Source organism: Ambystoma mexicanum, chromosome 8 (genome assembly GCF_040938575.1).
Source record: "Ambystoma mexicanum isolate Mex_15411 chromosome 8, UKY_AmexF1_1, whole genome shotgun sequence".
NCBI lineage: Eukaryota > Metazoa > Chordata > Amphibia > Caudata > Ambystomatidae > Ambystoma > Ambystoma mexicanum.
The window spans coordinates 2,953,313-2,970,938 of NC_090929.1; the positions used below are offsets into that span (position 1 = coordinate 2,953,313).

The window sequence follows — 17,626 nt, forward strand, 5'->3', positions numbered from 1 at the left end:
CATTTTAGCCCTTCTCCTTGCTCTCACTCGACGTAAAAATCAAAAATTGGGCATGTACATGCAGGTTAGACTGCCTGCAAGCAGTGTGTCAAAAAATTAGACCTGGATTACCTTCCCCATCCAAACAGGAGCGTGTTGACAAAATGGCCGTCAGCCGCGTGTGCGATCAGCAGCCACGGCGTGAAACGAAATGTCATCCGTTCCGTTTCTGTGTAGAAAAATTGGCACATTGATCACCGCCGGGCCCGGGCATCCGCATCCACTCGTCGCCACTGTTGGAGGTCGGTCAGGGCCCCCATGCAGTCCCGTAAGCCCCCGCACTGGACAGACACTCACACACACGTCTTGCCAGTTTGGGCTTCCCGGTCGCTCTGTCGCGGCCGGGGAACGTCCCGTTTATTTATGCAGCACGCGGCCGCGTGCGAGTTACATCACGGGGCAGCGCCACTTCGAGTACTCCTGTTTATGAGCTGGATTTGGGTGGTCCAGATCATCCAGTGCACAGACCTTTGGGGATCTCCTCACTCCCTGTTACTGCTGTCAGGCTTTTAGGTGTTGTCTGTCATTGCTACGCGACACAGATTTCACAACACCTTGGCCTCACTGGAATTCTGTGAATACATGCACAGTACACAGTAGAGAAGCAAAGGTATACTTCATGGACGCCAAGGCTTGCCCCCGCCCCCTCACTGGATGGGGCCTTGTAGTCATTTGGGAGGGTAAAGAGAAGCGAGGAGGTGGAGAAGAAGCCATCCAATTATTCTCATCAGATGGCACCTGCTCATTTCAATTTCTAAATTGAACCACCGGGGTGGTCATACCTTAATTTTCCTGTTCTCCTGTTCTTTTCTCTCTAGTCCTCTACTCTTACCTCTCTACTCATCTGTTCTTTTCTCTCTAGTGCTCTACTCTTTCCGCTCTGCTCATCTGCTCTTTCCTTTGTACCTCTGCTCTTTCCTCTCTATTCCTCTGCTCTTTCCTCTCTACTCAGCGCACCATCCTCTCTAATCCTCTGATCTTTCCTCTCTACTACTCTGTCCTCTCTACTCATCTGCTCTTTCCTCTCTACTCATCTGTTCCTTCCTCTCTACTCCTCTTTTCTCTCTACTTCTCTGTTCTTTCCTCTGTACTCATATGTTCTTTCCTCTCCACTTACCTGCTCTTTTCTCTCTACGCATCTCTTCTTTCCTCTCTACTGCTCTACTCTTTTCTCTCTACTCCTCTGCTCTTTCCTCTCTATTCATCTGTTATTTCTGCTCCACTCCTATGCTCTTTCCTCTCTACTTGTCTGTTCTTTCCTCTCTACTCAGCTGACTTTCCTCTCTACTCCTCTGCTCTTTCCTCTCTACACCTCTGCTCTTTCCTATCTACTCCTCTGCTCTTTCCTCACTGCTACCCTGCTCTGTCCTTTCTACTCATCTGCTCTTTCCTCTCTACTCATCTTCTCTTTCCTCTCTATTCCTCTGTTCTTTCCTCTCCACTCATCTACTCTTTCCTCTCTACTCATCTGCTTCTTGTTCCTCTCTACGCACCTGTTCTTTCCTCTCTACTCCTCTGCTCTCTCCTCTCTACTCATCGGTTCTTTCCTCTCCACTCCTCTGCTCTTTCTTCTCTACTCATCTGTTCTTTCCTCTCTACTCCTCTACTCTTTCCTCTCAACTCCTCTGTTCTTTCCTCTCTACTCATCTCCTCTTTCCTCACTACCCATTTGCTCTTTCCTCACTGCCCATCTGCTCTTTCCTCTCTACTCCTCTACTCTTTCCTCTCTACTCCTCTGCTGTTTCCTCTCTACTCATCTGCTCTTTCCTATCTACTCATCTGTTCTTTCCTCTCCATCCGCTGCTCTTTGCTCTCTACACATCTTTTCTTTCCTCTCTACCCATATCTGCCCTTTCCTCTCTACTCCTCTGGTCTTTCCTCCCTACTCATCTACTCTTTCCTCTCTACTCACCTACTCTTTCCTCTCCACTCCTCTACCCTTGCCTCTCTACTCCTCTACTCTTGCCTCTCTACTCCTCTGCTCTTTCATCTTTACTCATCTGCCCTTTCCTCTCTACTCCTCTGCTCATTCCTCTCTACTCATCTGCTCTTACCTGTCTACTCACCTGTTCTTTCCTCTCCACTCCTCTGCATTTTCCTCTCTACTCATATGTTCCTGCCTCTCTACTCCTCTGCTCTTTCCTCTCTACTCATATGTTCTTGCCTCTCCACTCCTCTGCTCTTTCCTCTCTACTTATCTTTTCTTTCCTCTCTACTCCTCTGCTCTTTCCTCTCTACTCATCTCCTCTTTCCTCACTACCCATCTGCTCTTTCCTCACTACCCATCTGCTCTTTCCTCTCTACTCCTCTACTCTTTCCTCTCTACTCCTCTGCTGTTTCCTCTCTACTCATCTGCTCTTTCCTATCTACTCATCTGTTCTTTCCTCTCCATCCGCTGCTCTTTGCTCTCTACATATCTTTTCTTTCCTCTCTACCCATATCTGCCCTTTCCTCTCTACTCCTCTGGTCTTTCCTCCCTACTCATCTACTCTTTCCTCTCTACTCACCTACTCTTTCCTCTCCACTCCTCTACTCTTGCCTCTCTACTCCTCTGCTATTTCATCTTTACTCATCTGCCCTTTCCTCTCTACTCCTCTGCTCATTCCTCTCTACTCATCTGCTCTTACCTATCTACTCACATGTTCTTTCCTCTCCACTCCTCTGCTCTTTCCTCTCTACTCATATGTTCTTGCCTCTCCACTCCTCTGCTCTTTCCTCTCTACTTATCTGTTCTTTCCTCTCCACTCCTCTGCTCTTTCCTCTCTACTTATCTGTTCTTTCCTCTCTACTCAGATGACCTTCCTCTCTACTCCTCTGCTCTTTCTTCTCTACTACTCTGCTCTGTCCTCTCTACTCATCTGCTATTTCCTCTATACTCATCGGTTCTGTTCTCTCTTTACTCATCTGTTCTTTCCTCTCCACTCCTCTACTCTTTCCACTCTACTCATCTGTTCTTTTCTCTCCACTCCTCTGCTCTTTTCTCTCTAATCATCTGTTCTTTCCTCTCTACTACCCTGCTCTTTCCTCTCTACTCATCTGCTATTTCCTCTATGCGCATCTGTTCTTTTTTCTCTCTCCTCATCTGTTCTTGCCTCTCTACTCCTCTGCTCTTTCCTCCATACTTATCTGTTCTTTCCTGTCTACTCCTCTTTCCTGTCTACACATCTGCTCTTTCCTCTCTGGTCATCTGTTATTTCCTCTCCACTCCTCTACTCTTTCCTCTCTACTCATCTGTCCTTTCCTCTCTTGTCATTTGTTCTTTCCTCTCCAATCCTCTGCTCCTTCCTCTCTACTTTTCTGCTCTGTCCTCTCTACTCATCTGCTCCTTTCTCTCTACTCATCTGGTCCTTCCTCTCTACTACTATTTTCTCTTTACTCCTCTGCTCTTTCCTCTCTACTCGTATGTCCTTTCCTCTCCACTCATCTGCTCTTTCCTCTCTACTCATCTGTTCTTTCCTCTCCACTCCTCTACTCTTTCCTCTCTACTCATCTGTTCTTTCCTCTCCACTCCTCTACTCTTTCCTCTCTACTCATCAGTTCTTTCCTATCCACTCCTCTACTCTTTCCTCTCTACTCATCTGTTCTTGCCTATTTACCATCTGTTCTTTCCTCTTTACTCATCTGCTCTTTCCTCTCTACCCATCTGTTCTTTCCTCTCTACTCATCTGCTCTTTCCTCTCCACTCCTCTACTCTTTCCTCTCTTCTCATCTTTTCTTTTCTCTCTACTCCTCTACTCTCTCCTCTCTACTCATCTGTTCTTGCCTCTCCACTCCTCTACTCTTTCCGCTCTACTCATCTGCTCTTTCCTCTTTACTCCTCTGCTCTTCCCTCTTTAGTCATCTGCTCTTTCCTCTCTACTCTCCACACCTCTACTCTTTCCTCTCTACTCATCTCTACTTTCCTCTTAACTCCTCTACTCTTTCCTCTCTACTCATCTCTACTTTCCTCTTAACTCCTCTACTCTTTCCTCTCCACTCCTCTAATCTTTCCTCTCTACTCATCAGTTCTTTCCTATCCACACCTCTACTCTGTCCTCTCTACTCATCTCTACTTTCCTCTCCACTCCTCTACTCTTTCCTCTCTACTCATCTGTTCTTTCCTCTCCACTCCTCTACTCTTTCCTCTCTACTCATCAGTTCTTTCCTATCCACACCTCTACTCTGTCCTCTCTACTCATCTCTACTTTCCTCTCTACTCCTCTGCACACAGACACAAGCAGAAGATAAATCCCTCACCCAGGGATCAAGAAGACGCTGTCAGAGATGGCGCTTGATTTCATGAACTGCTGGTGTCATGCAATTGTTGAATTGTGGCATATAATTGATTGATTCAAGGTTTCATGTGATTGTGATTGGCAGATGTAGATTCCATTGCGTGTTGCATGGATGGGTCATGGGATTGGGAAGGTGGTGTTTGTGGACTGTGGAGTGGTTGGGCTGTGAAACCTGTGCTCAGCCAGTAGTGGTGTTTGGTTGGCGGTCAGTGGTTATTGAAGTGGTGGAAGATACCCTTGATAGCCAAAGTGAGCCGCTCTGTAATCAACGTTCTCATGGAGGGATTGTCACTGTCTCTTTATTTCTAGGGTCCATCAGGAGATATCGGATTCAAAGGCATTCAAGGCCCCCGTGGACCTCCAGGGCTTATGGTGAGTCTGTCTCACAGATCATGTCAGGTCCACTGTCTCGCTCTGTTCCCACAGTGGAAGAACTTCAGCTATGGAGCATGTTTTCATTTCATGTTAGAATGAACCAAACTGAATTCAGTGTATATATCCATAGTTCAGTCCATGCCACACCCTCAATGTAGTCACCATGGCTGTGTGCCCCAAATCAGATATCTTTTCTGCTTTTGAAACTGTCAACCATGTCATATTGCTCCACCGTATCTCTGACAACCTGGGTATCACTGATCAGGCTCTGGTCTGGCTGACCTCTTTCCTCACTCACTGATCGACCCTCCCAGGTCCAATTTGTGTCCTTCCTTTCCTCTATCTCACTCTCTACCTGTGGTGGTGCCCAGGGGTCTAACCTCTGTCCCTGGCTGTTCAATCAATACCTTTCCCACCGCATTGCTGCGCTCTGCTCCAACTTTCAGTGCTATGCGAATGACACTCAGCTCATTTTCAGGCTCCCCTCCGCCACCTCCTCTCCTTCTCTCATCTCTGACTGTCTGTCCAGGAGTGTTGTGCCGCCAACAATCTCTGCCTTAATGCCAGTAAGAGAGAGATTCTCCTCATCCACACACCTGCACCCTCCTTTCCTGTCACTCTCTGGCCGCCCTCCCTTGGCCCTCTTCCTTCTCCCACCTCTGAGTCTAAGAACCTCAAGGTCATCTTCAACTCCACACTCTCCTTTTCTCCTCACATCTCTGACGTTTCAAAGAAGTCAAACTTCCAACTGCACCTCCTCAGAGGTATTCTTCCTTTCCTCTCTGTCCCCCTGAAGCGTACTGTCTCTCGAGCTCTGGTTCTCTCTAGGCTAGACTATTGCAACAGCCTCTTTCTAAATCTGCCTGCTTCTACTCTCCGCCCTCTGCAACTCATCCAGAACAGGACTGCAAGACTTGTCCTTGGCCTCAAGCCTTCAGATCGTATCTCTCCAAACCTGAACTCTCTTCATTGGCTTCCAGTGGCTGCATGGATTAAAATCAAGACCCTCTGTATTGTCCATAAGGCTTTCTGGGGCATGGGTCGAAAATACCTTAAACTCTCCCTCCGTAAATACCTTCCCACTCGAGCTCTTCACTCCTCCACCTCCATCTCCCTCAGGGTCAGTTGCTTCTCCAAGCCATGAGTTGGGGGTAGTTCTCTTTCCTCGGCTGGGGCCTCCCGCTGGAACAGCCTCCCTGTCACTCTAAAACTTGAGGAGAACCATCTCCGGTTCCGGAAGTACCTCGAGACCTTCCTCTTTGCTTCTGCCTTCGCTCTTCCTCTCCCATGCAGATCGGTCTGCTTTGGTACTGTGCACCTGGTACCATATGACTTCGGGTCCCGGTCCCTGCCAACCCATCCCCTCACCGCCTCCTGGCAACCCTTGCACTTTGGTCTGTATCTGTAACCCTACAGTCCCCTTCTTGCAGTTATCACAGCCCTTTGTCTGCACATTAGACCCTGCATTTGCCATCCTGTTGGCTGCACTAACTGTTGTTGATTTTATTCTGTGTTCAGCACTTTCCACTCCTCTCCTCCCCCCTGCACTTTCGCACTTCTCTCTCCCCTGCACTTACGGAGTCTAAATATCACTGGGCCTAGTAAGATCATTGTTTTGTCCTCCCTTGTTCCCCTCCCTTGCCTCGTCGCGCTCTGAAACACTTGTGTATGAGCACGATACAAATAAAATATCATATATTATAGAGCACAACATCTTTACCACCTAAACCCATGGCACAACATGTGCAGCATGTTACACCCTAAACATGAAGCACATTGTCTAGGCCATCACTCTGCTCCTTCAACGTGAGGCACAATGTGTACACTGCAGCACAGTGCCCCAAACATGGGTCAAGTGCCTACATCACAGCTATTTAACCTAACGTTAGGGCGCAATGCCCACACCACAACTATGTACACTAAGCTCTGGGCACAATGCCTATGCCACAACTAAGTACCCTAAGGCTGGGGCACAATGCCTACACCACAGCTATGTACACTAAGCTCCCAACACAATGGCCCTCATTACGACCCTGGCGGAAAGGGGAAAACGATGGCGGAAATGCAATACCGCCATCGAAAAGCGCTCGGTGCGACTATGACCCGTCACCGCAAAGTACGAAGCCATTAGCGACACCGTAGTGAACGCCAACGCTAACTGCACTAAGCACGCGCGCGCGCACCATGCCAAACCGCAAACACCACCATGGTGCAACGGTACGCCAATTCCGACCCTAGCGGACATGTACCTAACGCCATCAGGCATGGCGGAATGGACCATTCCGCCATGGCGAGAAATACGGCATCGTGAACCAACCGTAAATGGCCCACTGAGTGCCTGTACTCCACTCCCTGGCCACATTGCACAACTCCTGGCAGGCGCAATGTACTCACACCATGCAACCAGTGAAATCTACAATTCACCCATGCATGCCAACGTAGAAATGCATGCAGGTGTTCGAAGCGCCCCGTGAGTGGGCATCCATGTACGGCATTTCACCATAGCCGTACTGATGCAGCACAGGCATGTGAAGGTACAAGACATCAAAATGGAAATCAAGAACACATGACACAAAACAACAGTAGTCCCCCATCGCTTGCCACCAGCGCAAGGCAACATCCAAAACAGCATCCTGAGGGGGATTGCACCAGACCTGTACTCTTGCCAGTAAACAAACCAACCATCAGCAGAAGCATGTACCACACAAGTTGGCAGAGTGACTGAGCAGCCAGGCACATCCCAAGAGGGGCCGATGGGAGCTGCAGGGCACAGATGGCATGAATACAGAAGCTATTCCAATGGACATGACCCCAGTCCCCCTCCAACAAACGCACGCAAACACAGGCACCTGTGACCAGCCACATTCTGAACATCCCATCATACCATCAATCGACCTGGCTGACAGGCACCAGTCGGCCAAAAGCCAATCCCCCGCCCCTGAACAGCACATCATGTAAACAGTCACAATGGCAGCCCCTATCCGTGACCACACTGTGCTACGTAGGCAAAAGCGGCCAGTACTGTACCACACAACTCAACTCAGAAGGCGGAACACAATGCAGATCATCTCGCAATACATACCGCCACAAATCGAAAATCGCCACATCACCTGCAAAGAATAACGCAACACGCCAAATATCGGAATACAATTTAAATGCACATCCAAATGACAAAGGCCTCACAGCAATTTGTAAAATAACACCAAAACATCCATCATCACCGAGGGCTGCATCTGCAATAATTGACCAGCTTCCACTTGTGTGACGCCCTGTACCATCATGGCACACAGGGCCAACATCAACGTTCCAAAAGGCAACATGGAAGCGGCAAGAACCGCAGGTCCGTCCCATGAGGCAGGCACTAGTCCAGCTGAAAGGCCGAAATGTTGCACCTAGCCACCAGAACAGCGTAAGGGCATGTGGCCCATTGGCGATCGTCCCATAAGATCGTAATGCTGCTCCACTGATTCACCCGAAGCTGCAGGTGTCGAGAGTAAAAACCATCTGGAGGAGTGGCGTACAGATGGCATCTGCAATAGGGCAGGAGATACCTGTCACCAAAATGAAACACAAATTAACCGATTGCACTACATGACACATGATGCATCACTATCTTCATTCAACACACCAAATCCACACCCATATGCATGCTAGCCCACTCCAAAGGAATATACACACCCCTAAATCAGTATCGATACATAACGAAACCAATCGAGGTTAATACACCATTGGCAACGTCGGTTACTGTGCATGCGTCCGTCAAGATAGAACCCATGACATGGGATTAGTAACGTGCCTAGACACAAGTGTATGAAGGCGCGTCGAGACAGGGAGGATCCGACAAGGGCAGATAGACGTAAGTCCCACTATGGCAGCCTTGCATCACATAGCGCAGGGGAAGGGGATTGAATCAAAAAACACATGTACATGGCAGACCCTAAATGGAATCATCTGTCCATGCATCCATTCATCATTCCCTCATCCCGCAATGAAAACGCATGAACATTCACTCACATAATATGTGAAACTTCCATCGCGTCTGTGCGTAATGCAGTCTGCAAAAACCACTGTGCTCCTGGCCGGATCTGTAGTGTCGTGAAGCTAGATGGACTTGGGAACGTCCTGCCTTATCGTCCACTACGCTATTGCGCATCCCATTCAATTCATGTCATTCATTGCTTGCTCGTTATGGGCCCTGTCCCAAGGACATTCAACAATAGAACGTTACATTTCCAGGCAGACCTGTGGGCGTCTCCTCACCGCTACTTCGCAACCAAAAATCCTGGCCTTCGAATTCCTCACTTGCAACATTACGTCGAAAAGGCTTCTGTGAACGCTTGCATTCACAATTACATCAATGTAGTGCGGCTGTGTGTCATAATGCTAACTGGCTGCAATCACAAATGGGACGCCACGCCCGTCGGTGAAGTACGATACTGTGCTGCATGAGGGTCGGCCATCGATCGAGCCCTACATACCACTGACTCTTCACAGGTATGTAAGCGGCTGCAATCATAGCATGTGTAACAATGGGAGCATAGCATGAAAATCAGTCAAAGTACATCACACTGCCATCGGGATTTGATACATGATTCCAATCCCAAGATGCCATGCGGCCAAATGCAGCCTTACGTGCGGGACGTGCTCGGCCAGAAGGGATTGCATCTGCCACAGATTCATTCAATCAGCACAGGTGGAGGCCATACAGGCCGACAGCACATATATAGCAGACCCAAACCCCTCCCACAACCACTCCCACTCCAAAATGCTACCGGCAGGACTAGCGATGTTGGGCCTGGGGCACCAGATAGCACTGCAAGTGCTACAACTACAAGAAGACGACGAACAACAACAGGTACAACAACCGGGCGCACAGGGGAGACGGAGGAGAAGGAGGAGGAGGAGGGCAAGGCAGGGTCAGCAAGGCCCACAAGCACTGCCACTACCACCACGCAGGCGGCCCGCAATCCCACGCCTCCGAGCTGATCCGTTCAACCTCACTGCTGAGCAGATCCACACCCTCTACCGTTTGGACCGGGACACCATAATCGCCATTGTGGACATGACACATGCTGACCTCGTGAGCATGATAGATAGCCCAACCGCCATCCCACCCCTACTGAAGGTGGTGTCTGTACTCCACTTCCTGGCCACAGGCACCTACCAGCACACAGTGGGACAGTTGCATGGCATTTCACAGCCACTGTTCTCACGGACACTCTCCCAAGTGCACGATGCCCTCCTGAAGCACGCCGACGACCACATCACACTACCACGCACGTACCAGGAGATTACCAACGCAAAGGTGGGATTCCATGCACTTGGCGGCATCCCGGGTTGCATTGGTGCCATCGACTGCACCCATGTTGAATTGGTTGTCCCACATGCCATGGAGGTCCAGTACCGCAACCGGAAACAATTTCATTCAATCAATGTGCAAATGGTGTGTGACTCCAACAAGATCTTTACGCATTGTTGTGCCAGATTTCCAGGATCTACCCATGATTCTATGGTCCTGAGGAACACAAGAATACCACGCTACATGGAGCGACACGCAGGGCACAGATCCTGGCTACTCGGTGAGTCTCATTCCATGCATGACATCGTGGCCCATTTGATGCGTCAATGACCTTGCAGGAGGGGGGGGGGGCTACTTAGCACTATCATTCCACTGACACCCTTTATTCGTCCCATACAGGTGATGCCGGGTATCCACTGAAGAGATGGCTCCTTACACCAATCCGGAACCCACAGAACCAGCATGAGGAGGACTACAACCATGCCCACTCACGTAGCCGTGTGGTCATTGAACAGGCATTCGGCCTACTGAAGGCTCGTTTCCGCAGCCTCAGCAGGTCTGGCGGGGCACTCATGTACAGCCATGAGAGGGTTTCTAAGATGGTCATGGCATGTGTCATGCTGCACAACATGTGCATACGTAGGAATGTGCCCATGCCCCCTGACGCTGTACTGCATGCACCTGAAGATGATGATGATGAGGGTGGGGATGTGGAGGCACCCCAGGGAGTCCATGAGGCACAGGATGCACGTGCAATCCGACAGAGCATCATAGATGCATGCTTCTAGCAACCACGCATGGTGCCTATTACACGGAAAGGGGACCTGTGGCACTGTGTGTGTGTAGTACAGGCACATAGTGGACTGTACGCCTATGAAGGCCTCGTACGCAAATATCAATGTCCACACATGTCATTGGATGATAATGAAGTGCTGTATTGTTAATGTGATTTGATTCATACACCCTATGGACCCGCCACCCAGTGAAGCCCAACACACCCCCTCCACCCTACTTCCTCCCCCCCCAACACCAGTGTCCAGATATGCATGCTGCCCGTGGGTAGACGCTATTGCAAGCCCCCTCTACGGGTATCAGGGGCACCCCTGCCCGTGGAGCGCAGGTTCCTGCCAGATCTGCGTTGGGGGCTGCCCTGGACGGAACTTGCCACGGATGACGTCTCTGCCTGCTCGCGTCCATGCATGTCTCTGAGGGTTTGTGAGAGCTCCGAGAGCACACGGCGCACAGCAGCAAGTTCAGCACAAACGTCTTTGGACGTCGCATGCAGTTCCCCCCTCAGGCTCTCGGTGCTTTTCTCCATTTGTGCTCTCAGGCTCTCGGTGCTTCTCTCCATTTGTGCTCTCAGGCTCTCGGTGCTTCTCTCCATTTCTCCCCTGAGGCTCTCACTACTTTTCTCTATTTGTGCCCTGAGTGTCTCGGTGGATGTTTCCATGGCTGCCCTGGAACCCCCGCATTCATTTGCATGGTCCTTGAGTAGCGTGGACGCTTCCTGCTGTTGCTCGATCAGCAGGTCGAGGGACTGTTGCCTCTGCTGGGCCATGGACATTTGCGGTGGTGTGACAGGGGGGCTGCTCAACACATGTTGCCTTGGCACAGGACTTGTGGGGGTTGGCCAGTCGTCGTCTTCAGGGTGCCCCTGCGTGGTTTCGTCATGGTGTAGGGGATGGAACATGCAGGGGGATTGGGAAAGGTCATGGATGGTACCTACGTCGCCAGCACTGTTTTCCGTGTCGGAGCATGCTGGCATGACAGCTGTGTCACCTATGGTGCTGCTACCACCAGAGGCAGTGCCATCAGATACGTTCTTTGGGGGGACCTGTGGTGCTGGGGTTGTGGACTTGCTGGCTGCTGGGGTGCCTGTTGCAGTCCCCTCCAGTGTGCTGGCACTTGATTCCTGCTGCTGCCGTGTCTTGATCCTTGCACCTGAGGTGGAGGCTCTTGGGACGTTGGTCCTGGCCCTCTTTGCAGGCGTGCTGGTAGGGGTGTCCTGCAGCTCGTCGTTGGTATCGGACCCTGTGGTGGAGTAAAGAGGGGCGAGCGTTAGTTATGGGTCTGTCGGATTTGGAATGGCAACGTATCAAATGCATTGGGGTGGTACATGAGGCTGATATGGGACTGGGCCTTGGAGGTGGTCTCATTTTCGTGTGGATTGAGGATGCATTCATTTGGCTGCCTGCAGTTAGGGGGTGCATGCTGCACATGTAGGGGTTGTTTATGGCATCTTGATTAATTTGTTTATTCATTCTGACTTTTAGAGGGCGCTGTCAGGGCAAAGTATGTATTGCACTATGGGGTCACATGGTACTGCACATGTTCGTGGTTTGTGGATTTCGCATTGTTTCTCTTGGCAAACCTACCTGATTCTCCGGATGTCGGCACTCCTTTCTCCATCCCTCCGACTCCCTCTATGCTCTCCATTCCTATGGTGGAGGCGCAGATCTCCTCCCAGGGGGTCAACTTGATGGGCGACTCTGATCCCCCCCCGGTAGCTGTGGCGATGTTCCTGTTCGCAGAAAGTATGCTGCGTACGCGGATCCGCAGGTCGTCCCACCGCTTGCGACATTGCTGTGGCGTGCGGGGTGTTGTCCCCACCGCACTTACGCGCTGTGCCACAAGGGCCCATATGGCCTTCTTGTTGGCAAGGGCCGTCCTGGTCATTTGACTGGAGAAGACGACGGCGGCATTTTCCTGCAGGGTCTCGGTCAGCACGGTCAGTTCCTCTCGGGAGAAGTGGACCTGCCGCTTGCGATCACACGCTTTCTTGGCTACCTTTCCCATATTTATTTTTTTAACTGGGGTTGCTAACGGGTTGGGATGTGTGTCAGGGTCGGATTTTTAATGGTTGTGTTGGGATTCGGATTTTATAGTTGTGCGGCGTGCTGTTTCCCGTTCCGGCCACATGCTTTTACTTCCGTTTCCGTATATTTACGGTGCCCGTAATTTGCGGTGCCCGCTCATTACGGTGCCCGCTCATTACGGTGACCGCTAAGATGGGTGGCGGTATTGCACCTGGTGCAGCGTACGGCGGCGGTAAGGGCCGTTTTGGGGTCATTTCCGCCATCGCAGCCTTTCGGATTCCGCCATGGCGTAATGCTCGTGCCCGATGGGTCGTAATTAGCCGCACTTTGCTCCTTCGTGCAATGGCGGAAACGCTATTTACGCTGTTGCGGTCCGGTCAGTCAATTTCCGCAAGGGTCGTAATGAGGGCCAATGTCTATGCCACAGTTATGTGCCATAGGTTGGGGCACAATGCCTACACCACAACTTTGTACACTAAACTCGGGGCACAATGCCTATGCCACAACTATGTACCCTAAGGCTGGGGAACAATGCCTACACCACAGCTATGTATACTACGCTCTGGGCACAATGCTATGACAAAACTATGTGCCCTAATGTTGGGGCACAATGCCCACACCTCAGCTATGTACACTAAGCTCCTACCACAATGCCTATGCCATGCCTATGTACCCTAAGGTTGGGACACAATACATACACCACAGCTATGCACACTAAGCTCTGGGCACACTGCCTATGCCACAACACATGTACCCTAATGTTGGGGCACAATGCCTATACCAAAGCTATGTACACTAAGCTAGTAGCACAATGCCTATGCCACAACTATGTACCCTAAGGTTGGGGCACAATGCCTACACCACAGCTTTGTACACTAAGCTCCTACCACAATGCCTATGCCACAACTATGTACCCTAACGTTGGGACACAATGCCTACACCACAGCTATAAACACTACGCTCTGGGCACAATGCTTATGCCACAACTATGTACCCTAAGGATGGGGCACAATGCCTACACCATAGCTATGCACACTACGTTCTAGGCACAATGCCTATGCCACAACTATGTGCCCTAAGGTTGGGGTGCAATGCCTACACCACAGCTATTTACACTAAGCTCCTAGCACTATGCCTATGCCATGCCTATGTTCCCTAAGGTTGGGATAAAATGCCTACACCACAGCTATGTACACTAAGCTCCTAGCACAATGCCTATGCAATGCCTATGTTACCTAACGTTGGGACACAATGCATACCCCACAGCTATGTACACTAAGCTCCTAGCACAATGCCTATGCCACAACTATGTACCCTAAGGTTGAGGCACAACGCCTACACAACAGCTATGTTCAATAAGCTCCTAGCACAATGCCTATGCCATGCCTATGTTCCCTAAGGTTGGGACACAGTGCCTACATCACAGCTATGTACACTAAGCTCCTAGCACAATGCCTATGCCACAACTATGTACCCTACGGTTGGGGCACAATGCCTACGCCACAACTATGTACACTTAGCTCTGGTCACAATGCCTACATCACAGCTATGTACACTAAGCTCCTAGCACAATGCCTATGCCATGCCTATGTTCCCTAAGGTTGGGACACAATGCCTACACCACAGCTATGTTCAATAAGCTCCTAGCGCAATGCCTATGCCATGCCTATGTTCCCTAAGGTTGGGACACAGTGCCTACACCACAACTATGTACACTAAGCTCTGGTCACAATGCCTACATCACAGCTATGTACACTAAGCTCCTAGCACAATGCCTATGCCACAACTATGTACCCTAAGGTTGGGGCACAATGCCCACACCTCAGCTATGTACACTAAGCTCCTACCACAATGCCTATGCCATGCCTATGTACCCTAAGGTTGGGACACAATACATACACCACAGCTATGCACACTAAGCTCTGGGCACACTGCCTATGCCACAACACATGTACCCTAATGTTGGGGCACAATGCCTATACCAAAGCTATGTACACTAAGCTAGTAGCACAATGCCTATGCCACAACTATGTACCCTAAGGTTGGGGCACAATGCCTACACCACAGCTTTGTACACTAAGCTCCTACCACAATGCCTATGCCACAACTATGTACCCTAACGTTGGGACACAATGCCTACACCACAGCTATAAACACTACGCTCTGGGCACAATGCTTATGCCACAACTATGTACCCTAAGGATGGGGCACAATGCCTACACCATAGCTATGCACACTACGTTCTAGGCACAATGCCTATGCCACAACTATGTGCCCTAAGGTTGGGGTGCAATGCCTACACCACAGCTATTTACACTAAGCTCCTAGCACTATGCCTATGCCATGCCTATGTTCCCTAAGGTTGGGATAAAATGCCTACACCACAGCTATGTACACTAAGCTCCTAGCACAATGCCTATGCAATGCCTATGTTACCTAACGTTGGGACACAATGCATACCCCACAGCTATGTACACTAAGCTCCTAGCACAATGCCTATGCCACAACTATGTACCCTAAGGTTGAGGCACAACGCCTACACAACAGCTATGTTCAATAAGCTCCTAGCACAATGCCTATGCCATGCCTATGTTCCCTAAGGTTGGGACACAGTGCCTACATCACAGCTATGTACACTAAGCTCCTAGCACAATGCCTATGCCACAACTATGTACCCTACGGTTGGGGCACAATGCCTACGCCACAACTATGTACACTTAGCTCTGGTCACAATGCCTACATCACAGCTATGTACACTAAGCTCCTAGCACAATGCCTATGCCATGCCTATGTTCCCTAAGGTTGGGACACAATGCCTACACCACAGCTATGTTCAATAAGCTCCTAGCGCAATGCCTATGCCATGCCTATGTTCCCTAAGGTTGGGACACAGTGCCTACACCACAACTATGTACACTAAGCTCTGGTCACAATGCCTACATCACAGCTATGTACACTAAGCTCCTAGCACAATGCCTATGCCACAACTATGTACCCTAAGGTTGGGGCACAATGCCTACACCACAACTATGTACACTAAGCTCTGGTCACAATGCCTACATCACAGCTATTTAACCTAACGTTAGGACGCAATGCCCACACCACAGCTATGTACACTAAGCTCCCAACACAATGTCTATGCCACAACTATGTACACTAAGCTCCCAACACAATGTCTATGCCACAACTATGTGCCCGAAGGTTGGGGCACAATGCCTACACCACAACTATGTACACTAAGTTCTGGGCACAATGCCTACACCACAGCTATGTACACTAAGCTCCCAACACAATGTCTATGCCACAATTATGTGCCATAAGGTTGGGGCACAATGCCTACACCACACCTTTGTACACTAAACTCTGGGCACAATGCCTGTGCCACAACTATGTACTCTAAGGCTGGGGAACAATGCCTACACCACAGCTATGTACACTACGCTCTGGGCACAATGCTATGACAAAACTATGTGCCCTAAGGTTGGGGCACAACGCCCACACCACAGCTATGTATACTAAGCTCCTACCACAATGCCTATGCCATGCCTATGTGCCCTAAGGTTGGGACACAATACATACACCACAGCTATGCACACTAAGCTCTGGGCACACTGCCTATGCCACAACACATGTACCCTAATGTTGGGGCACAATGTCTATACCACAGCTATGTACACTAAGCTAGTAGCACAATGCCTATGCCCCAACTATATACCCTAAGGTTGGGACACAGTGCCTACACCACAGCAATGTACACTAAGCTCCTGGCACAATGCCTATGCCACAACTATGTACCCTAAGGTTGGGGCACAAAGCCTAAACCACAACTATGTACACTAAGCTCTGGTCACAATGCCTACATCACAGCTATGTACACTAAGCTCCTAGCACAATGTCTATGCCATGCCTATGTTCCCTAAGGTTGGGACACAGTGCCTACACCACAGCTATGTTCAATAAGCTCCCTGCACAATGCCTATGCCATGCCTATGTTCCCTAAGGTTGGGACACAATGCCTACACCACAGCTATGTTCAATAAGCTCCTAGCACAATGCCTATGCCATGCCTATGTTCCCTAAGGTTGGGACACAGTGCCTACACCACAGCTATGTACACTAAGCTCCTAGCACAATGCCTATGCCACAACTATGTACCCTATGGTTGGGGCACAATGCCTACACCACAACTATGTACACTAAGCTCTGGTCACAATGCCTACATCACAGCTATGTACACTAAGCTCCTAGCACAATGCCTATGCCATGCCTATGTTCCCTAAGGTTGGGACACAGTGCCTACACCACAGCTATGTTCAATAAGCTCCTAGCACAATGCCTATGCCATGCCTATGTTCCCTAAGGTTGGGACACAGTGCCTACACCACAGCTATGTACACTAAGCTCCTAGCACAATGCCTATGCCACAACTATGTACCCTACGGTTGGGGCACAATGCCTACACCACAACTATGTACACTAAGCTCCCAACACAATGTCTGTGCCACAACTATGTGCCCGAAGGTTGGGGCACAATGCCTACACCACAACTATGTACACTAAGCTTTGGGCACAATGCCTATGCCACAACTATGTACCCTAAGGCTGGGGCACAATGCCTACACCACAGCTATGTACACTAAGCTCCCAACACAATGTCTATGCCACAATTATGTGCCATAAGGTTGGGGCACAATGCCTACACCACACCTTTGTACACTAAACTCTGGGCACAATGCCTATGCCACAACTATGTACTCTAAGGCTGGGGAACAATGCCTACACCACAGCTATGTACACTACGCTCTGGCACAATGCTATGACAA

General features: G+C 49.9%; 1 protein-coding gene across 2 annotated transcripts in view; it reads left to right on the top strand.

Moving 5' to 3' along the window:
* Positions 1 to 17,626, top strand: part of COL27A1 (collagen type XXVII alpha 1 chain) — a 1,990,256-nt gene that overhangs the window by 1,809,740 nt on the left and 162,890 nt on the right. For both annotated transcript variants that reach the window (XM_069609095.1, XM_069609096.1), the window contains exon 51: positions 4,623 to 4,685. In XM_069609095.1, the coding sequence (XP_069465196.1) occupies positions 4,623 to 4,685 (63 nt within the window). The remainder of the gene's footprint in view (positions 1 to 4,622; positions 4,686 to 17,626) is intronic.